The sequence below is a fragment of the Alligator mississippiensis genome, chromosome 3 (genome assembly GCF_030867095.1).
Source record: "Alligator mississippiensis isolate rAllMis1 chromosome 3, rAllMis1, whole genome shotgun sequence".
NCBI lineage: Eukaryota > Metazoa > Chordata > Crocodylia > Alligatoridae > Alligator > Alligator mississippiensis.
The window spans coordinates 194,593,298-194,615,985 of NC_081826.1; the positions used below are offsets into that span (position 1 = coordinate 194,593,298).

Here is a 22,688-nt window from a genome sequence, read left to right on the forward strand (position 1 = left end):
TATGCCTTAGGGGGCCATGCCGGATTGGTGTCTGGCCATGCCCCCGTCCCTGCTCCAGCTAGAGAGCAGAGGGGCAGGGCCAGCCCTGCTCTCTGGAGCAGACAGCACAGCCCAGCCTGTAGCAGTAAAGCATGCTGGGGGACTCAGATTAAACTAGGAAGGGGTTTGGGACAGAAGTTCCATAAACTGGTTTGAGCTCAACCAGTTTAGTCTGATACTACATTCAACCAGGTTTATCTTAAACTAGTTTCGGACATTTTGAAACTGGTTTATGTGCGCTGAACTTCTGTTCTGTTACAAGTTTAAACGAGTTTCTGATCACTTAAACTGGTTAATGTGTAACTTCTGTCCCTAGCCCTATTGTGTTACAGATTTGAACCAGTTTCTGATCACTTATGCTAATTTATGTGTAATTTCTGTCTCTGGCTCTTCTATCAGACAGGATTGCTTTCCCTTTTATTCCATTAAACCTGCCTGTGTATGTGGAGCAGGACTCACCCTTAAAAGAGTTAGGAAAAGAAAAGTTCTACTAAAATCATCTCTTCTTTGATGTAGATTTATTGGAAACATCATCCTATGATAGGGATTACCCTTTAGAGAAAACTAGCTGTGTTCTAATTTTCCCTAGAAAAAAGTGCTGGGAAATCATGAGCCAGCCCAGACCTTTTCTGCAAGGACAGTGATTGCAGCACACTCTGATACTTGCCAGCTGTAATTATAGTCCAGCAGGATAGAAAACTCATTTTCAGGCAAGGCAGCTGGAAAGAAAGTAGAAAGGAGAGCAAGGAAAGAGCAGAATAGGCAGCAGCTGCGGTGGAAAGGGAGGGGAGGGGAGGGGAGTGGGACCTCATACTCCTTAGCCAAAGCACTCATTTTAAAACAGCACTGCTTTCTGTCTAGTATGAGGTCTTTGTTGAGTTGACTGATTCCCTTTTTCTTCTCGCTGCTGCATGAGGGTTTTGTCTACTACAGTGTGTCCCACTAGCTGGCAGCATTCACTGTGATCACCGCATTGCACTTCAGATGTAACATCAGGTGGTTTTGTTCAAGCAGAGGGCAGCAAAGAGCAAACATTCAAAATGATTTACATCTTGAGAAGAACATACACTACACACAAGCAAAAATATACAGTATTCTTCAAGTCTCAAGTTATGTGTGTGCCATAGCGTAACTATGGATGGAGAGAGGGGCATGGGTGCTGCCTGAGGGGGAAGGGCACTAGAATGGAGCTAGCGGGTATCTCATTCACCCTTTCCCTGCCTTGGTTGCATTTTGCACCTTACCTGCAGCATCCCCAGGCTCTGCCTGTGACAGTTGGGAAAACAAAGAAGTGAAGGGCAGTGTGGGGCAGTGGCCAGTACACTGCTGCTGGGGAAGATGTCACTCCATTTTTGCTGCTGAAAACCAGTGGGTGTTTTTGGCTGCTTTATACACTAGTTGGCTGCAGAAAAATGAGATGACATTGACCTTAGCAGCAAGGAACCTCCAGCTGCCATTCCTACACTGCCACACTTGCTCTGTCCTCAGAGCTGTTGAAGCTGGAGCCAGAGCAGAAGGTACAGGTTCTAGGTGTTTTAGTATTGCCCAGGATACATTTCTGCCTGGTTATGCATGTGTAGTGTATATAATAAGTTTGCAGTTTTGTGACACCTACAAGCAAGGGAAAGGATTTTAGCACACATAAATCAGATTTACATTTTATGGGGATTTTTGAAAATTTAGGGGGAAATGTCTAAAATGGCACAGCTTACAACACTGGTGCTGCAACACTTTGGAATCTTACAGTACAATAACACTACAGTTTTTTCTGTTTTAATCTTGTAAAACTGAGACATTGTGTTGCAGGGATTTCTTTTGGAAAAAAAAACATTAGCTTTTGGATGCCTGTAGGTCATGCCAAAGGTCAACAACATGGCTATTTTCCGAAGAAAATTTGTAGAAAACTTCTTATGGTTTTATTGCAAAGCTCTGGCTGCTCAAAAATTGGCATAGTATTACAGGCAAAATGCTCAGGTCTCAGGATCTTGCTTTTCTGAAATCAGAGTTTATTTTTCTAGTTAATGAGAAAATGCAAGAAAGGAACCCTTGGATTTCAGAGTAGGCTTGCAGTTTTATTTCCAAGTTTTAACATGGCATCTTTTGCTAGTTTCAGCCTTGCAAAATCATGCGTGAAAGCACACATCTAAACTTTCAGGATGTCCCACAGATTTCCATTTTGTAAGGAGCAAGGATGTGGAGGGATAATGATGGAGAGCTTTGCAGGATCTGTTGGCCAAGCAGCCATATGGTGATACACTAAGGGCTGCAAAAGGGCTGGACAGAAATGGCACACAATAGTGCAAAAGCCCCTACTATGATGCTGATTTATGCTAGTCTCAGGGCTCTGTACAACTGGCACAAAATGTGGTAGTGACTGTCCCTGACTAATCCACCCTCCCCAGCTGCACCACAGTTCGTCAGAGCCCAAGCACTCATGCTTTTATTTTATGCAAATGGAATGGACTTTACCTCTAGGTCCACCAAGAAATAGGGATAGCCACCACACGCCTACATCATCACCAACTTCTGAGGAGCATGGAATGGAAATACATTTGTTCTCAAGACTTTTCATAGAGTAAAGGTTCTTCAAACCACCCATTAATTTAAATATCAGTTTAATCCCTTTCTTGACTGCATCACTCTTATTCTCACCACGCAGCTTTTCTTGGCACTTGAAGTTATTACAAGTATTTGTCATGGGTTGACCCAAGAATGAAACAAAAGGTTGTCTCTCCCCAGTACCTGGATGCATTTCTTCTCTCATGTTTCCTGTGTCTGGCAGCATGATGAGTTTGGGATTAGATTTACGTCCCTGGAGTAGCAATGCACCCCTATTCTTGTTATTTTTAAATATTTTCTTTTTTACACTTTCTTCTTTGTAGTGGTAAGTCTTGGAGACTGAACAAAGCAAGGGAAAGGCTGAAATCAATTCAGATCTCTAGCTGGTGTCAGCTTGAAAAGAAATGGAGCAGTAATGTCTCAGTTGGGAGGGTGCTGTGTACAACTGCATTGAAAAGTATTTTACCCTGCCTGTCTAGAGATGACCTAGAGGTACAGAAGCAAATTTATTCTCCATGTTTCAGATTGATGGTGCCTGCTGTCAAAGCAACAGACAGGCAAGGATACAGGAAAAACTGCAGCAGTGGTGATGAGAGCATCCAGGACTTTACAAGCTGTAGTCATAATGTCTTAAGACACTGAAGCTTATTCATGCTCTTTTTATCAGGGTCATGTTTTTCCTCATCATTTTATGATGACATTTTTTGGCGGGGGAGGAGGGCACTGTACAGGAAAAAAAATCAATTCAATTCATTTTAATTCAAAACTATTCTCATTCTCTTTAAATATCTTTGAACATCACCTCTTCCTACACACAAACAGTATGTTAGTGTTGTATGGTTATGTAAATTGGGCAGAAGACTCCTCTTGCAGTAGAACATGCTGAAACTTCAGTGTTTCTCTGACAGAGCAGTCAAACCGTTCCACAGTGCATTTTAGCATTTATAATTCAGCTTGCTCTGCCTGAATATTTTAGCAGAAGATTCCCCTGACACCTGACAGAAGTATTAGAATGTAATAAAACAAGCCATTAAAGGAGGTTAGTTATACAAGGCTTAAGAACTGTGAAGGTGAAAGCATAAGCAATTTTTTGCTGATAACAACAACAACAACAAAACCCTCAGGTAAAATGTGGTAAAAAACTGTTTGGGATAAGGACCTAGCTAAGATTAAATTACTGCTAGTGGCAGATGATGCTGAAGGGACATAAGATTGGAAGGGACCACCCAGACAACTGGGTATTCCCCTCTCTTTGTATGCAATCATTTACCTAACACAGGGGCGGGCAATTAATTGGGCTGCAGGGCTACTTAGGGAGTTTTGGTGAGTTGTTGTGGACCACAGGGGAGGGGGCAATGCTGACCCGGAGGGGCAAGGGTGCTGACCTCTCCTGGCATGGTGGGGTGTGGTGGTGGTGCTGACCCCTGAGCCATATTTTGCCCACCCCTGACCTCACGGCTCCTAAATAACATCTTCTCTAAAACCTCAAACACTACTGCAGGGCACAAAACCAGGAACACAGCAACATGACACAACACAGGGGAGATGAATGCACTGTTAAAGCCCTCCCATTGTGATGATGTAACTGGTTAATACAGGTTAAGAAAATCATCAGGAGAGGAATGGGTTTTCCTGGTACACAGAAAGCAACTAGGGCTGTGTGAAATTTTGAGTTTTTTGTTTTGAAGCTGTTTCAACACATTCCAAGCTCCCACCAGCAAAATCGAAATGAAACAAAAGGCGTCAAAGCAGCTTTAAAAAAGGGCACTCAAAATGTTTTGAAACTTTTGAAACGTTTTGAGTTTTGAAGCAGCCCAGTTGTGGGAGACGGGGAACAGCCAGGGCTGTGCTCCGAGTGGCTCTGCCAGCCCCATGGAGCTCAGCCCGGCATCAGGAGATGGCGGGAGAGCCAGTGGCAGAACCACTCTGACTGCAGCCCAGGCCAGTGGCTCTCCCTCACCTCCCACCACCAGGCTCAGCTCCATGGGGCTGGTGGAGCCACTCAGAGTGCAGCCCAGCAGCGGGAGGTGGGGAGAGCCAGGACTGCACTCTGAGCAGCTCCACCAGCCCCACGGAGCTCAATCTGCCCTCCCAGTGCTGCCACTGAGTGCTGGGAAGAGCCCAGTGCTGCCCCTGCTGCAGCCCCAGGAGCAGTGGACACTGCCTGCCTGCAGCTGCTGGGCTTCATTGTGCCCCAACCCCTTGGTGCAGCACAGCCCAGTTAGAACAGGGTATAAGCAGTTGCCTGTTAATGCTGTTTTCTGCCTGCATAGCTCTGATGTGATACTAGAGGGCTGGTGAGCAGTAGGGCTGTGCAAAATTTCGCCAGGTGCTTTGTTTTGAAGCTGTTTTGATGCATTTCCAGTTCAAAACAGTGAAACTGAAATGAAACGAAAGGCTTCAAACCAGCTTCGAAATGAAATGACGGCTCTCAAAACATTTCAAAAGATTTTGACTTTCGAAGCTAGGTTTGCTGGCAGCTAAACAGAAACTATGGAGAGGGAGGGGGAAGAGAGGGGAAGGATTGCTCTGATATTGACTGTGTAACTGGCCAGTGACTGTGATTCTTCTCTGAAGTCCCTTCCAATCTCAGTGCTCTGGGGGAGGGATGGAAAAACAGCTTAAAAAGCATTGTTTGAACTGAGCTTTCTCTGGGCCTTGGGGTCAGCTTACTGAATGGTCTTCCAGCAGCTCAGCAGCATCAGCACCTATGCACCTATCTCCATGAAACATCTGCACCTATCTCCTTGAAACCTGGCAGTCTTCATGGCCCCAGCATGGCTACCAAGCCTGCTGTTTTCACCCCACTCCACCTTAACACACGCATGACATGAGTTTTGCTTGTCAGCAACTTGAGGTGCAGTTTCTCAGAAACCCCTGCACCTATCACCTTGAAAATTGAGAGAATGTGTGTCCTTAGTAGGGGCTACCCTCCCTGATGTTTTCATTTGAATCAGGAAAGAAATGACAAAGTTACGGGCATTTTTGCGATTCCCCATTATAGCCTATGGGGGAAATGTTGAAACGTCAAAATAGCGAAACAGTTTTGACAGAACAAAACAGAACAGTGCTTCAGACAGTGAAATGAAACACTGTCCCTTTGAAATGGAGAAACAGAAGTCGAGATGAAACTTGTTTCGCGCAGCCTTAGTGAGCAGGAGAGTGACTGACAGCTAGGGCTCCTGGGCTCTACCCTGTTCTGGGTGGGTGTGGGGCTTGGAGTGACACATCCGGGGATACTGGAGGACTGCTAATTGCTTGTTTTATCTCTATGGAGCAGAACACAAGTTAGGTGGCACAGCCCAGAGTTAAACCTCACCTAAAGTGGCATAACTTTGAAATTCTCAGAGGGTACTTAGCATGAGCTAATGAGGTTTAACATGCAGATGCTCACATTTTAAGTGCTTTTAGCATGGTCTAAGTATAAAGTGTATACTTCACCTTAATGCTGCTTTTGATCTCAGCTGTAACCCATTTGTCTATTGTTTAGGATATTTCAGTTTTTTAGAACCTGATCTTTCTGTGATCTGCTTTTGTGTCACTCTCTATCTATATAAATATTAGCAATTCATTCTGGGCAGCAGTAAACTAGACAGGAAATCATGTCTTGCATTAGGGCAATATCTGAATAAGTGGGCTCCTGGGTTCGTGGTGTTTTCCCTTCCCTGCTGACCAAAAAATCTTGAGCAAGAAACGTTCTTTATGTATCTGTACAAATGAATCAAGCAAGTTAGTGTCATATTGAGCTTTTGCTAGGACTGTCTTGGCCTATTACCTGTCTCTTGTTCACAGTTTCTGACATACTCTCAAATTGGACTGTGCGCTGGAGTGGAACACTCCAGAAGTGGGTTTTAATAGCTTTCTGAGGAGAGAGCTAAAATTGAGGTTCTGGTTCTCTAAAGGAGTAAAACTCTTAGAAGTAAATTCCCACCACAGTGGCCACATCTACATGAGACGCTAGCTGTGCAGAAGCCCAAGACTACTGCGCAGTAGCACTGTATGGCAGAAACCATGATGCAATGCTACCGTGCAGCACTTCAGTAGTTTTGGACTACTGCACAGTAGTTTCACAAAAACCTGTTCGTTGCTGCTGCTGTGCAATTAGTACTTGTTTATACAGGTATTATATGACTGTGCAGAAATGACTGCACAGTCAGTGTCTCATGTAAACGTAGCCAGTATGTACTGGGGACTTAAGGTGTGAGAGTAATTATTGTAAAGAATTCTGGATGCATGCCTCCAATGCACTGCACTGAAAATTTGCCCAGACAGAAGTTATGACTTGTGCTTTTAATTGAAACCAAACTCCAAGTTTTAGAGAAATAGGCGTGGAAGGATCCAGTAGAGTAATGAAGTGTGTGTGAGTCTGGGGCACCATTTCTAAGTACGAATCCCAGGGAGGATGGTAGAAACACAGAAGTGGCTGCATTGCCAGACTGGCTGCCACTGTACCACCAACAGCACAGCCACTGACACTGCCCTGTGTGTCACTGCCTCCAAGGATGCTGAGGAATCATGTTACATCTCTGGAAGGATGGCTCTTTATTCACAAGAGCAGAGGTGCACAACCTCTGGCCATTGGTGCCATGTCATCCAGCCTGCAGGGTTCCCCAAAGATTTGGAAACTTGGTGGTGGGAGAGTGGTGGAACTGCTTTCCTACTGCCAAATCTTTGGATTCAAGGGGAGTCCCAGGCCTTGCTTGTTGGATCCAGTGCCTAATCCCAGGGCACAGGGCTGGGTGGGGAGGTACCAGGCACCAAAGCCCAATCCTGGTGTAGGAGCTGGTAGGGGGTGGGGGCACCACACCCCTGAGACCCAATCCCAGTGTGTAGGACATAGGAGGGGGCAGTGCTGGGCCCCTGGGACCCAATCCCAATGCACAGGGGGCAGTGCTAGGCTCCCAGGGCCCAATCTTCCAGCACACAATCTGGCTTACAGATGGCCCCATTCATCCCACAGATGGACCTTGCACCATTCATGTGGTCCACAGCGCCAAATAGTTGAGCGCCCCTGCACGAGAGCTCCAGATTCAAATGCCCTGTTCTGCCACAGACCTCAAATTCTTCCCTTGTTCTATAAATTGTCATCACAAGACTTGAAGTACACAAGTGTGCAGGTTATTTTTCCATGCTAAATGTATCATAAGTATATTTCACATTTAAATTGATAACAAAATTACAGTGACTGAGGCAGAAAAGCCTCGGTAAAAATAGCTATATATTATCACCTTCCTAGCTGATTAGCAGATGTATTGAGTAGTCAATAACTGGAAGGGATGTGTTAAGTATTATTATTATGGAGTGATATACATTTATATTGCATTTTACAAACACAGCCCTCTAACATGTGGACAGTCTGAATTGTGCACAACAGATCCCTGCCTACAGCTTTTGTACAATGCCTAGTCCAATTTAAGCTTAGCCCATGGCTAGATTCTGTGCAATACAAATAATAAAAAAGGATTTTAGCAGGTGCAACAGTTCATTTCACTGCATGAAATGTATGCACATGCATACAACACAGCCACACAGGGCAAGGAGTAATCTTTTCAAACTCATAAGAGGAAGGAGAAGAGATTGTTTGAAGAGGTGGATTTCATAGAAGTGTTTGAAAGAGGTGAGAGAAAAGATACCCAGAAGAATTATTTATTGAAAATGTAACTAAAAAAATCTGTGGGCACATATGCAGCCTATTATCTGCACAATGACCTAAACCCTGATGTTCTCTACCACTTCATATAAAACACACTGCATCCCATATTACTAGTTTCCCATTGTTTTCATTACTGGGGTAACAGACAACATAGTATACACTTCCCAAATTATTTGCTAATGCTACACAGAAAAGACACAGGATGCCCTAGGAATTCTGTTTTCATTGGCAACAGGATTAAAAAAAAATAAATTCTCTATTTGTAATTTTCACCATGCAATGGGTGGAGAAACAAAAGAACAGGATTTCTATTAGATCAAAACTACTTATTATGAGGTGCCTACACTGGCACAGAATGTATAAACAGTGTGGATCAGATCAAATGGAAAGGACATAGTGCTGGAATAGAAGGAATATGCTGGGGATTTCTCCTAGCACTTTAAAGGTGCCTGAGTTATCCTTTAGGCTAGGGACAGACATTACACATAAACTGGTTTAAGTGATGAGAAACTGGTTTAAACCTGTAACAGAACAGATGTTCAGTGCACATAAACCAGTTTGAAAATGGCTGAAACCAGTTTGAGATAAACCTGGTTGAATGTAGTATCAGGCTTAACTGATTTGTATCAAACCGGTTTATTCAATGTCTGCCTCAGACCCCTTGCTGGTTTAAGTTAAAACAGAGTACCCCAGCATCCCGGCATGCTCTCTGGGCTGGGCGGGGCTCTCTGCTCCACAGCAGGACTGGCCCCTCCCCTCTGCTCCCTGGCTGCAGCTCCAGCAGAGACTTGCAGGAACAGCAGCATTTGCCTGGCTTCCTCCTGCTCTTCCCCTCCCCACACGGCTCCCTGCTAAGCAGGGTTCCCCTGTCCCCTCTGTTTTACACAGACACCTCAGCATTAGCTAGCAGAACACATGCTGGCTACAGTCCATTCTGTGGCACACAGCAGTGTTGGCTTTCTGGAGCTAATCAACTGCTCAGCTAGTAATTTCTCCCCATTCCTTCTTTGTTTAAGAAGAGCTTGAACTAATGAGAGAGGCTCTTTGTTTTCTGATGGGGAGACAAATGCTGATAACAGAGCTGATAAATGCTCTGTTATCAAGATATTGTGGGGGGGGGGGGGAACCCTACCAAATCCTGGTGGGGCTTGGCCATGCCCCCGTCAGCTCAGCATTATGGAAGGGAGGGCTGTTCTAATGCCCCCCCTGGCTTCTAGCCTTAGCTACTGCAGGCATGTGTCTGCATGTCTGGGATGTCTGTGCAGTTACAAACAGGTTCAGCCTAGCCAGGTTAAACTAACCTGCAAAGATTGAATTGATTCAGGCTCAGGCTTTTCAAATGTCTGTCCCTAGCCTTACTGATCTTTCTATAGTCATGTTGGAGCTATTGGACACTTACAGCATGACTTAACAACACTTGGCTAGGATAGCAGAGGCTCATGGTAGACCAGAAGGCTATCACCATTTCACATCCTTGATCATATGATGGGTTGGAAGTCTTGTACTTTTTGCCCATATTTATCTTTTCTCACCATTTTGTTTTGCTCTCCCCCCTGCCCCCCGAATTGCAAAGCAATTCCCATGAAATAGGAAGCTGCTCTGAATGACAGCCACTTTTGCCTTTCTCAATGCAAATCACTGTTTTAACTTAAAAAAAATGTGTTCACTGAATTTATTAAGTGGCAAGAACATCATTCATAACAACTTTCTTAAGTGATTTAGGATCAGGGTTATTCCCTGAGTAGGAAGTAGCAACTGATGGGCAAAACCCAACTGATTTTGATGAGCAGCCTACAGTTTTGAACAAACACAATAAGCTTTTTCTCTACCAGGGTAAAAGGAATCAAATAAGATTTATAGGAAACACAAGAGCCCAGTAATCATCATAGGTCAGATCTCAGATGCTCATATATATTAGGGCTGTGAGAAGCTTTGGTGGCTGAATCTGAATCTGAATTGAATCAGAGAACCCTTTAATCTCTCCGAATTGAATCAGAACCCTCTGAATTGATTTGGAGAAATTCGGGAAGATTCAGAGATTCGGACATAGTGACCACTTTAAATATTTTTCTACATACATCTAGGTAGCAGGGGCTCATAAGTGCTGCAATGCTGGGGCACATGGAGTGTCTCACAGAAGCTCAGAGTGGGGGGAGGGGGCTCTCCAGTGTTCTCAGCAGCAGACCCAAAAGTGGATAGAAGCACTTTTGGTCTACTTCTGGGTCCACTGGGGAGCACACAGGGGGCCCCCCTGCCTTCCCCCCCAGCTCAGTGACTGGTGCCTCCTGGGTTTGGAAGGGGGAACCTGGAGTCCCCCTGTGGCCGATCACTGAGCCGGGGTGGTGTGGGGTGGTACTTCTGGTCCACTTCTGGATTACCCACCAAGCATGTGGAGGCCCCCCCGACACTCCTGTGGGATGCTCCATGCGCCCCAACATTGCAGTGATCATCAGCCGTGCCTGCTACCTTAAGGTATGTGGAAAAAACTTTTAAAGCTGTGTCTATGTCTGAATCACTGATTCTCTGAATCAGCATCAAATCTTCAGATTCGGTCGAATCGAATCAGGGACAGTGATCCGAAACAACGAATCGAATCACTGTCCCTGATTCGGGCCAAATTCAAATCAAATAGGCCCTGCTTCGCACACTGTTAGTATATATAGGTAGTGCTGATTAGAATACTCTTATTGAACAGCATAGGCATTGGTGAAATGAGCTGCTGATATGAGTATGGGAGGCAAGAACAAGCAGCTCTATTAAACGAAACAGTGAAAGCAGATACTTAAATTAATAGGACTGAAGAACATACAACACACATGTAAAACACATACTTATGCGCTTGCCTAAGTAGGCACTCTTAACTCCCAGCAAAGATAATGAGAGCTCATTACCTCACCAGTTTATCCCCCCTGCACCATCTGAGGTTTAGATGTAGAAGCATAATTTAGAATCAAGCCATTTAGCATTAGAAATTGTGCAAAATATTTTGTTGAGCTAATACCCACTTGTTCTAGCAACCAGTACATCACTAGTGGACTAAAACAGTTGCTTCTCTTTCTCCAAATCTTCACAGCAAATTACATGCTTTTACAATAGCTATAAAAAACAGATTTTATGGTTCATAAATATGATGCCAACTCCTCCTCCTCCATCTCCTCCAGTACAAAAATGACATCAGCATTAAGGAATTTTTATCTGGAATAATTTATATGATCACTCTTTAGGAAAAATTGATTTATTTTAATCCAATTTCCTCAATAAATATTTTAATCACTGGGAAAGAGCTAGAGGAAGCAAGAGACAATAGGTTCATGAAGCACCAATCCTCCCCCCTACATCCAATCAAATCATACCTGTGACCTATAGTAGTGAATTGTAATTAGTTCTGTGAATTAGGTCTAATTAGACAGGGAACTCACTGAGCCTGGACCTGTAGGTTGCTGGGTATGATTGTTTTCAGTGGTCTCTGAGTGTGTTCAGGATTTGAGGTTTAGGCTCCTTGTAGGTGTGCATTCTTCCAGAAACTTTTGCTAAGGTGGCATAGACCCAGGAAGATTTCCTTCTGACTAAATGGAAACCTCCAAAGATGATCTTTGCTCATGTAGCTATTACGAAGGAAGAAAACAATAAGGCTTTATCTGTGGTTCAAGTGGAAAAGAAACAGCTAAATCAGGCACCAGGATTTGAATACTGTAAAAAACAGCTGGACTAAACTCAACCCCTGAAGCTTTAGGAATCAAGTCAGATTTGGTTGGAATTAATCTTTGCAATGAAAGAGACCAATACCCGAAACCTTTGTACATTCCTGAGGTTTGGAAAGTTTGGGCTCAGCTCTGGTTGAGATACAAGCCATAAACAGCAAGTGTAGCCTGATGCCCCTATTCTGAACTCCGCTCACTGTGCCTACATATTCCACATGATGCACTGATCTGTTAAATTTGGAATAACAAAAGGTGCAGCCTCCTTGCATGCCAAACATCAGGCTGGAATAAATTCTGATCAATAGGTTACATACCTGGAAAACAGGGGGATTAAAATGGGAGCTAGGCTGCTAGTCTTCATTAGAGTGGCCATGGACTGTATTACTAAAGTAAATGAAAACATGACAGGCAAGAGAAAAAAAAGAAGTTTCATTATTCAAGGATGTCAAAGAGAGATGAGATTCTCTTGTTTCCCTTCAGCAAGAAACTAATTAAATTTTATCCTGTGGCTTCTTTATATGGAAATATGCTTCTGGGATTTTGTTTCCCTTTAGTAGGCACTGCTTTACATTCATTATCGATGGTCTTTCCCTTACATGAACCCTTGTAAGGGAGCTCAGTGATAAAAGTGTTAGTAAAAGAGAAAAGAGGGGCCGTAGATTTGTGGCTGTGTACCAGAGCAGCTAGCTACAGCCGTGTGTTTGTGTTGTGGAGGGTGAGGGCAGAGGAGCAGGAGTGATGCAGTATGGAGTGCTTGGAGGACCAACCAGACCTGTTTCACAGAACGCTTGGTGTCCACACATAACATTGACTTGGTTCACAGTGAATCAGTTCGAAAGAGTACTTGATTTCCCAGGTACACTTTTGAACCATTCCAGGCTGCATTAAACCAATTTAACAGGCTTGTATGTCTGTCTGCTGCAAGTTTAAACTTCATTTAAGCCGCACTAAGTATTATGTGTTGTGGACGTGTGTAGATGAAACAGGGGCTGTAAATTGAAGTGGTGGGTTTTAAAAAACACCGCTTCAATTTAGGGCTGATTAAACTTCCGTGTCGTGCACACACCCTGCTGACTTACCTGCCTCTCCGGTGGGGAGAGGAGGGTGAGCTGCCGGGGGGTGGAGCGGTCCCTGGGCTGCTGGGGGTGGGGACTGGTGCTTCCCTCCAAGGCAGGGACAGCACCCCCCCTCCCCAGGTGGCACCTGTCTGTAGCCACCCAGCTCAGGCAGTCCTGGGGGGCACCGCAGCCGCAGAGGGAAGCACTGGGGCCCCGTGCTGCTCAGGCAGGCAAGCAGGCTCCAAGGGGGGGATCAGGCTCGCTGCTTTTCTTGGGCGGAGCTGCTTTCCTGGGCAGCTGCAGGGCTTCCTGTAGAGCCATAGAACTACACAAAACCCAGTCCTTTGTCCACGGCTGTAGGGGCAGCAAACTTAGTCTGCTGCGCCCTAAGTATTTTAAGGCACATTACACCGCTGAATTTCCTACAGCGGCTGGAATTACTGTGCAATATGCTGCCAACACATGCAAATACCAACACCATTAAAACAGTGCAAAAGCACTAAGCTTGCTTTAAAGTGTCATGCACAAGCGCCTCTCATTTCATTTACACATGGTGACCTCAGAGACATCTTTCAAAAAGGCCAAAACATTAAAGACTGAGTCTTCTTTTCTGGGTGTTAAGGAGAGGGCATTGCATGGGAAAACTTTGCTAAGACTTTATATGTTTTGCTTGAACGTGGTTTATGAAGCAAGATTTAATGTGCACATGCATAAAGAAAATGAGTTTGCAAAACTGTATTTTTATTTTCCCTGAGTTTGAATTGCATAAGCATGTGCTTTTTTTTTAAACTCTCCATTTCTCAGTGCTACAGCACATTTTCCTGCCAGCTCCCGTTTGTGCATCTGCTTGCTTATCTGCAGGCTGTAATACAGTAAGTCTCTCCTGAGTCCTACAGTTTGCTCTTTATGAATTCAAACAAGCACAAGAGACATCCAGTACAGAGATTGGTATCATCTGATGAGTGAGTGGCAGTTGGGATCAATTTGTGCTACTGCTGAGCTCCAATGAAAGGGAGACAGCCTTATAACTTACTGCTGTTTGTTCTGAGCAAATGTTTGTGCCAACACAAAGATGGTTTATCAGACAAGATCTTTTTTAAGCATGATATAACCAGGAGGCCAAGCCAAAGGCAGGAAAAGAGCTGGAACAGAAATCGCAAAGGGAGACAGCTGGATGTTCAAGGTTGGTGAGATGCTTTGCTGTCTCTTGTGGTTCCTGCTGTATCCCCAAGGTCATTCTCTTCCACTGTCAGTATTGTCTTGCAAAAAAGCCATATCGTTGAGATTCCTGAAAGGATAGCATTTGCTTACCATCATACCTCCTCCTGGAGATTTTGTAAACCTACCATGTTAAAAGTAACACTTCTAGACTATTACAACTGAGACATTAGAGAAAAAATAATAAAACTGGTAATCATTCTCCTCCCATTTGATTACACTGTACATGTGGCAGAAATTTCTGTACAGCTTTATAGTGATCATGGCAAGGTTTCAAGATCAAGCTCACTATCTCACACTGTGGCAACTTTTGTCCTTGACTGCCAGCCCCTGCCAGAAAGGTAGCTGCAGCACTTCAGCTGCAGTAATCTAGCAGTAAAGAGGTTTCTGATAAAAAATGCTATCATATGGGGGTCAGAAATAGGCCTGATTAATATCCCAGTTTTAATGCCTGATCTGAACTTGAGAGCTAGTGGCTTTTTTGGGTTTATCAAAATCTGGAAACAAGAAATTCAGATTTATATCTGATCCCTCCAATTTAAAGTTGCAAGCTGGTGACTTGGATCTAGAGTGTTGGCTAAGATTAATTCATATAAACGTGCATTAATATTAATATTACAATATATATGTACACACTAAGGGATAGGGAGAGAGAATATTGTGACATATATACCTAAATTGGGAGCATTTCAAAATCTTAGTGGAAATGGAGGTTTTCTTTTACAAAAGCTGCATTGGTACAAGGGGAGCTCTGCAAGATGCCGGCAGCACTTTTACATATGCTCTGATTAAAATGAGCAGCCTGCCGGAGCGGTCTAACCTGAATGCTCCAGCATCTGTGTATTCATCTTTACTTAAAGTGCCGCCACTGCCATTTTTAAACATGGGAAGCTGAATATATGAGATTTTACAGGTATTTTAATTAGATCGGCTCCCAAGACCTGCTCTAATTAAAATGCCTTCTACTCCAAACCATGTGTAAAGGTGCTGTATATGTTTATAAGTCTAGACAGAGCTAGGAAAGTTCTTAGCATGCCCTCAAATACTCCATACGTTTGTCTGAAGGCCACAGTTTAACTATCATAGCTGGAATATTCTCTTTCCCTCTGTTCCTTCTACACATACAACTGAACTTTGTTTCTAAATATACAAGCAGCAAGGTTTTCTTGGGGGGGGGGGGGGTTATATCTTTTACTGGATTAAGTGCCCAGCTGGGAAAGATGTTAGACAAACATTTGGACACAAAGTGCCCTTCCTCAAGCCTTTGCTTCTCACATATTTTCTGGGCATCACAGCTACAACCTCACTACTTACTTTCCAAATGGCTCTTCCTGAGAGCTCTTCTAATTTGTCTTATCTAAGTATTAGCTCATTGTTTGACATTGTGGTTTCTAGGCGCCAAAGAATTCGAGTGTAAGGAGCACATATTGTCACGAGACATGTAATGGATGATTCAAACTATGCAAGAATTATAAGGATGTAAGTAGCTGTATCCAACAGATGTCCTGAGGAAGATGCACTAATATTGTGCTCAACTTATGGGCAGGTGAAGAAGACATTTTTCTATAACATCCTAACCTAATGCTCTATTGGCTATATAGGTCAGCCAATGGCAGTAAGGGCCATGTTACATGTTAATTTTAGGTAGCTCTTTGAGGTCTTAACCCCTGGACTGTCCACCCATTAACACTTGAGACTAGTGCACTCTTTAGGTAGCTTAAAATTATGCCACTCCAGGGCAGGTTTATCTCTGATCTGTGTTACCTAGCTTACGTTCCATCAACGCATGGCTACTGCCACCCAAATTGCAGTCCTCCAGCATCCAGGATGCAGTGTCCCTTCCTGTTCTGCGTGGACAGACTTTCCACCCCTTGAACTCTATTGCCTAGGGGATGGTTCTGGCACCAAGCCAACTCCTCCTCCTGCCCCTTGGGGTGTAACCTTCCCACCCACAGGGGTGTAACTCCATACAAACAAGCTGCAGAGCACATGACAGCTAGCCACGGTGCAGGGCACACATGGGTTCAGGATTGGGGTGTAGGGGGCAAGCGTGGGGGGGGGAACAAGGTGGGGGGACCAGATTGGGTCCTCATGGGCACCTATACATGTGCCAGACACCTGCTCTGATGCATGCTAATTAGTGTGTGTCACAGTCTCGATTAATCGAGTCTGCTGGAGAATGTTAATTAGTGTACCCCAGCAGTGCCCATGTTACACCTATTTGATGTCCCCACACTTCAAAATGGTGGTGGGGTGCTTGAACTAAAGCTTGTCAAACGAACTTCAGTTCAAGTACCCCTGCCACTATTTTGAGGTGTGTGACACTGAATACATGTGATGTTACAGGCACTTTAATTAGACTGGCTCTTGAGGCCACACTAATTAAAGTGCCTGCCCCTCCACCCTGCAGCATGTGTACAGATGCCCCATGAACTGGAGCTTCCTTCCCAGGGCAAGGGGCAGTAACTCCCCCAAAAGCACCTTCCCTCACCACTCCCACCTCCCAGCCCCCATAGGAAGCATGACAAGTACGTCCCCCAATCCCAAAAAAACAATTTATTTAAAAACAAGACTGTCTTTAATTTACTTCCTCTTTATTTCTTTTCATATTTTTTTAACTTTAATTTTATCCTTCAGTGGCTGTCTTCCTTCATTTTGCTACCTTTCTCTCACTCCCATGTCATTACCTCCCCCACCCTTGTAACTCTCCAGCTCCCAGCTTCATGTTCCTGTGCCCCCAACCCATTTCTCACACATCCCCAACCTACAGCAGGGTAGAAGCCTGTCCTGGCTTACCAGCTGGGTGGAGCAAATCACAGCTGCTCCTAGTCAGGCCCCTGCTCATCAGACCTCTAGTGGCAAGTCACAGATGTCCAGGTGGGGGACAGTCAGAGAAGGTTTTTACCCTCAAGGTTTGACTGCTCCAAACTCACGCTAGCACTAGCACCCATCAACATTTGAACAGCTCAAAATACAATGTGTAACAAGGCCCTAAACAGCAAGGCTTTATAGGTAGCAGCTACTTTTGTCCTTTGAAAAGAGATATTGTGTGCAAATAGCACACAGGTACTGATTCAGGTAAAGGACACCCACAGCTTCCAAGCTAATAAGAAGGAAAATAGCATAAAAACTGACTCAACATCAAACAACACGACTTTAATTCAGGTGGGAGTTTTTTTTTTGTTTAATGAATTCCATTAAGTTGGAGTGTTATTTTAATCTTTGTGCTTTTCACAGGCAAAATAAAACAGAACAAAAACTAGTCAGTCAAAAGATACCCCACCTTTTTCTTACTGCTAAAATAGAAGAGGTTTGCAGAAGTATTTGCAATCATACAAAATGTGTACTTCAGAATATATACATGTATTTTCTCTTTCTGTTTTTTCTTGTATATCCTTTCTTTCTATGGCAGGCTTCATCCATAGTCATGTTATGCCCCTCCTTTCTGTGGGCTTTCCTTCCTTTTATTTCTCTTTTCTTTAATCTTGATGTTCCCTTTCCTTCTTATATGTTCATTTTCTTCCTGTCATTGATATTCTGTTCCATTCTGCAACCTTTCTATTTTTTAAAGGATGGTTTTGCGGCCAAATGATTCCCTCCTACATCTCTGTTTTGTTCCATCAGGGAAAAACTGGCCCTTAACCTGTTTATAGTTCAGGTATTTCTGTCATAGAAGCTTTGTTATTAACTTGCCTGCAGGTCTCACACTCTGTAGAGCTGACCCGAGTCTCCCTTCCTTAGGGTGCCCTTTCTGCTAATGATTGATAAGAGGTGTTGCAAAAGGAGCTGCTGCAGACTCTTGGCAGCACTGGAACTGGCAGTTCAATTTACTTGTATCAGCGTTGGCATCTCAACAGTTTTACAGGACACATTCATGCATGCAGGTAAATATTTGGCAGCCATAGGTAAGTAGGGGACATATTTCTGTTATATAATTAAGTTTAGTAATTAAATTCAGTAATTAAGTTCTGTGGGGCATTATACAGATACAGAAATAATTTGAAAACATTAAAAAGGATACTATCTTGAAGGAATTAGTGACTATTGTATTATTCTTATTATAGGCTGACCTCCCCGCCACCAAGAGGACCATAACAATCGAATTCAGTTTATACGTAGGGTCAACCTCTAGGTCCATGACTAATGGTCTATCTGCTGCTGTCTATACTAGTTGTAATTACATTTAAAGGTTTTTGTGCACAGTATCTGAAACAGTATAATGATAAAATGCCAAAACTCTGGATCAGAAAAAATACACAGAGTCTTCTATTTAAGCATAGCTTTCAGAGATGCCTGTTATATCTATTTGTATTCTATCAATATCAGTTGACCTAACAGGCATCTCTGACACCTGGAGGAATGAAGAATATCAATGCGACACTGTAATTGCAGGGTACAAACTACACAGGAATGATGGAAAAGGTAATACAGAGTGAGGAATTGGATAGGCGTTAACTTTTGGTTTTTGCCAGTGGGTGCTTTGGCCCTACCTCTGGCCTAGGGCCAATGCACCCACTGGGAAAAACCTCTGGCCTACTCATGTTCACTACCTCACCATGAATCTCCATGCACTGGTCTAATTCCACCTTCCTGTGCACCCACATAATGTCCTTCTGTCACTTACTGGTACCAGCTTTTAAAAGCTTGCTTTCAGGGCAAAGTTTTTAACATAACACAGATCTAACATGTATTGTGTAACACCAAAATGGCCATGGCCTGTGGGTGCTGAGCGCTGCTAATTTTTTTGGTGGGTGCTTGAGCCCCAGAGTACCCATGCAGTTGGGGCCTATGGGGGACTGGCACTTTATGTTAAAGACAGCATTAAATCTAATAAGGTAAGAGGTACCAGAAAATCTGCATGTGTAGAAATTCAGCATTTAATTCAGAAGAGTGTACTTCTGGGGTTATATTATCAATCTGATCAGGATTTTGGCAGTATGCAAGAAATGGTAAGGGAGATTAGAGAGGCTGCAGAAGCAGAGAACACAATAATAATGAGTAGTTTAAATTAGCAACAGTCAAGAGAATTAAAATCTTGCAAGTAGCATGAGATATTAAAAAAGAAAAACTTATTCAAGGCACAAATTAAGTGCATACCACAGATAAAAAGAGTAGCAATGGGGCCAGAAAAAAAGAGAGGGCCAGTATGGTTAAATAGTACAATGTAGGATGCTAGGAGAGGCAAAAATATGTCATTCAAGAATGGAAGTCATGCCTGAAGGAAATAGAAATGAGCATATACTCTGCACTCTAAATGTAAAACTATAAGGCAAGCCCAATATATATATACACAGACACACATGCATACATACGCATATGCACAAGCATATATATTAGGAGCAAGTTGCTGGAGATATCAAAAGTGTTTTGAGTACACTGGAAAAAGGAAGCTTGTCAGGGATTCAGCAAGGCTCCTGGAAAATCAGGAAATAAAAGGAGAACTCAGAGAGGGTAAGGCAATTGTAGAGAAGCCAAATGAGTTCTTTGCATTAGTGCTCACCAACCATAATGTTGGGGAGATTCCAAAACAAGAGTCACTCTTTCCAGGAGACAAATTAATAGAACTAATCCAAATTGACACATCAATGAAGGACGTTATAGAGGAGATGATTAAACTAACAGTGGTAAATTGTCAGGACTGGGTGGTCATCACTTAAAGTCCTGAAGGAACTCAAACTTGAAATTGTAACCTATCACTAAAAACAACTTCTGTACCAAAGGACTGAAGGGCAGGCAACGTAACATTATTCTTTTAAAAAGGGTTCTAGGGGACATCTACAAGGTGAACCTAACTTCTGTTCCTGTTCCTGATATAACAGAAATCTGTTGAAACCATACTAAAAATAACGATTGTCCATTACATGGATGAACAGCACCTGTTGGGGAGGGGTCAACCTGACTTTGGTAAAAGGCATTTAAGTCTTACCAATCTATTCAGAGTTTTTTAAGGGTGTCAAGAAGCATGTAACTCAGGGTGATCTGGTTAATATAGTCTATTTGGGCTTTACCAAAAGCTTTGTGAGAGTCCCATATCAAAGGCTCTAATTAAATTCTAGAGAAACAGCTGGGGACTTTTTATAAGTCGCCAAAGGAAGTAAGAATCCCCTCTCCCTTCCTCTCCATGCTTAGCAGCATAACCCTCCCTGGCCCACTGCTTCTGCTGTCTCCAGCTGCCTGGGGGTAGGGCAGGGGTGGGGACAGGGGAAGCTCCAGAGTCACTCCTGCCTACTCCAGCTAGGCTTTGTGGGAAGCTGGTCTTAGTCAGGGACAGCAGTAGCAGCAGACACAACCTTCGTCCCTGCCCAGCTCAGGAACAGGCATGAGGGAGGGGAACCCATCTGCTACTGGCATTGCTGTTGCTGTGTGTAGCTCTATATGCAGTCTAGCAGCAATAGGGCAGGAGTGGCCCCCCACTCCCTTCCCCTGGGTCATTTGTGGAGAACAGCAGTGGCAGCAGTGGGTGGGGGAGGAAAGATTCTTATTTGCTTGAGGGACATAAAAAAAAGCCCGTGTCTGCTGCTCCTGTAGCGTGGTCTGCCTACTCTGATGTTGGTGGAATGGGGCAGGGAAGACGTTGGGATCTGGGGTGCAACCACTCCTGCAGCACAGGTGACTGCCCCCACATGCCCCTTTCTAAAATTCTGGATCTACCCATGCTTATAGATATAAAACACAGTTGCTAGCTATTATTAAAGGGATATTCAAAGGTGGCCTTTACTTCTGCTGGCTCTTCCAAATGGAAATCAGTTTGCTCAGCAGGTGGATGAAGCTGAAGAAAATGGATAGTCACTGTGACAAAATACATGATTGAAAAAAATTAGACTGTACCCTTGCTCTTCAAAATTGTTACACTAAATAAAACACTGCATGTTGTCAACAACCTCGGATTGCAGGCACATATATATTTGTGATGATATGAATCTAAAATCAATTTCAGAGGAAAGATTACATGAAAAAAAAAATAAACAGAATCTCATTTCAGTTAGGCTGTCAAACATCAAGCCTATGAGAATTCAGACCTACAATTTTTTAAGGTGGTGCTGGAAAGTGATGTTGTACAAATGGCAAATTGGTATTCAATGCTTAATTTACCAGTAAAAAGAATATTTTTCAAAGGGATAGCTCTGCAACTTCAACCTAGAGTCTCAGAATCAAACCATATTCTTTTTCTCTCATATATCACTTGTAATAAAAGTTCTGAAAGCTGTATGATACCCTTTAGTGACACTTCTGCAGTGCTGTAACAAATGTTAGGAGCAGAACTCTCATCAGCGTGGATGACAGTTATCTGTGTATGTGTCCACATGTGTACGCAGATGGCATGGCAGGCCGATAACATCAAGATGCATTCTGCAAAGGCAGGCATTGCCAAGCTTATCTTGTATTATTTTGTCAGTCATATTGAGGACATGAGACACTAATAACACATCTGGCAAAACATAACACAGAAAAGTCACTTTGATATTGATCCAATTGATACATTTCATGACACACCTATGTTGATGTATAAGTGAGATGAAATGTCAATAGAAAACATACAAAAATCCAGGGATTCATAAAGTATGGGGAATACATAAAGGATGGGGAATATTTTCAAAGCTGATAAGACGATTTGGATACTCAATTGCTATTAATTTTAATGGGAACTGGAAAGCCAAATACCTTGGCTGGCATTTGAAAATCTCAGTCATGACAACAAAGTACCATTTACTTCCCTTTATTCTTAAGGAACTATTAACATACCAACTCCTTCTTCTTCATGCATTCCATGAGTATGATGAAGAGATGCTGTGCCTGAGTCCGAGTATAGGTAAAAGTCTTCTGGATGGTAACTAGTAACTGGTCCCTTAAAGATTCATTGATAAGCCTGAAATTAGAAAAAGTAGAGAAAAGGAAGATGTGTGTTATTAAATGGTCTGGAAAATGGTTCTAGTGTCAAATTAATGGCCAAGAAGGCAGGAATAAAAACCAGAAGGTATTAAAAGTTGTTTTGTAGAGGTCTGAAATGGAGGGATTTCTGAAAGTGTCAGAGATCTAAACATTAAAATATGCTGGAAAAACATACTGCTTTAAACATTGTGGTTCCCCATCTCTGAGATTTTTTTCAATTTGCAGATTATTGCCTTACAGAAAGCTACTCAGCACTATCAGCTGTGGTGAATTTATCAAAAAAATAAACACTAGATGACAGCCTGGATTTGGTGTAGACTGTAATGTCTGGGTTAGCTGAATACCCAATTATATCCGTGGGCTTGTAAAATGCATCTAGAAGTTTGTCATGTGGAACTCTAAGGACATTTTTTATTTTTTGGTTTTAAGTGAATATTTTTGTTGTCAGTGTACATAGTAAATTACAACATGTGATCTTGAATAACACCAGAAGAACTGCCATATTTATTTCCCATAGTAATACATTAAAAGGCACTGGCTTTACAATAGCTTTTTTCATATTTAATGTTA

The 22,688-nt window shown here is 43.1% G+C and overlaps 1 protein-coding gene across 3 annotated transcripts in view; it reads right to left on the bottom strand.

Annotated features, from left to right (window-relative positions):
- LOC102562730 (transient receptor potential cation channel subfamily M member 3) overlaps positions 1 to 22,688 on the bottom strand; it is a 397,561-nt gene that overhangs the window by 21,684 nt on the left and 353,189 nt on the right. For 2 of the 3 annotated variants that reach the window (XM_019478170.2, XM_059724786.1), the window contains exon 8: positions 21,972 to 22,095. In XM_019478170.2, coding sequence (XP_019333715.2) covers positions 21,972 to 22,095 — 124 coding nt within the window. Of the gene's footprint in view, positions 1 to 13,898; positions 14,299 to 21,971; positions 22,096 to 22,688 lie in introns of those variants that run through there. The other variant, XM_059724785.1, reaches the window with a different exon arrangement.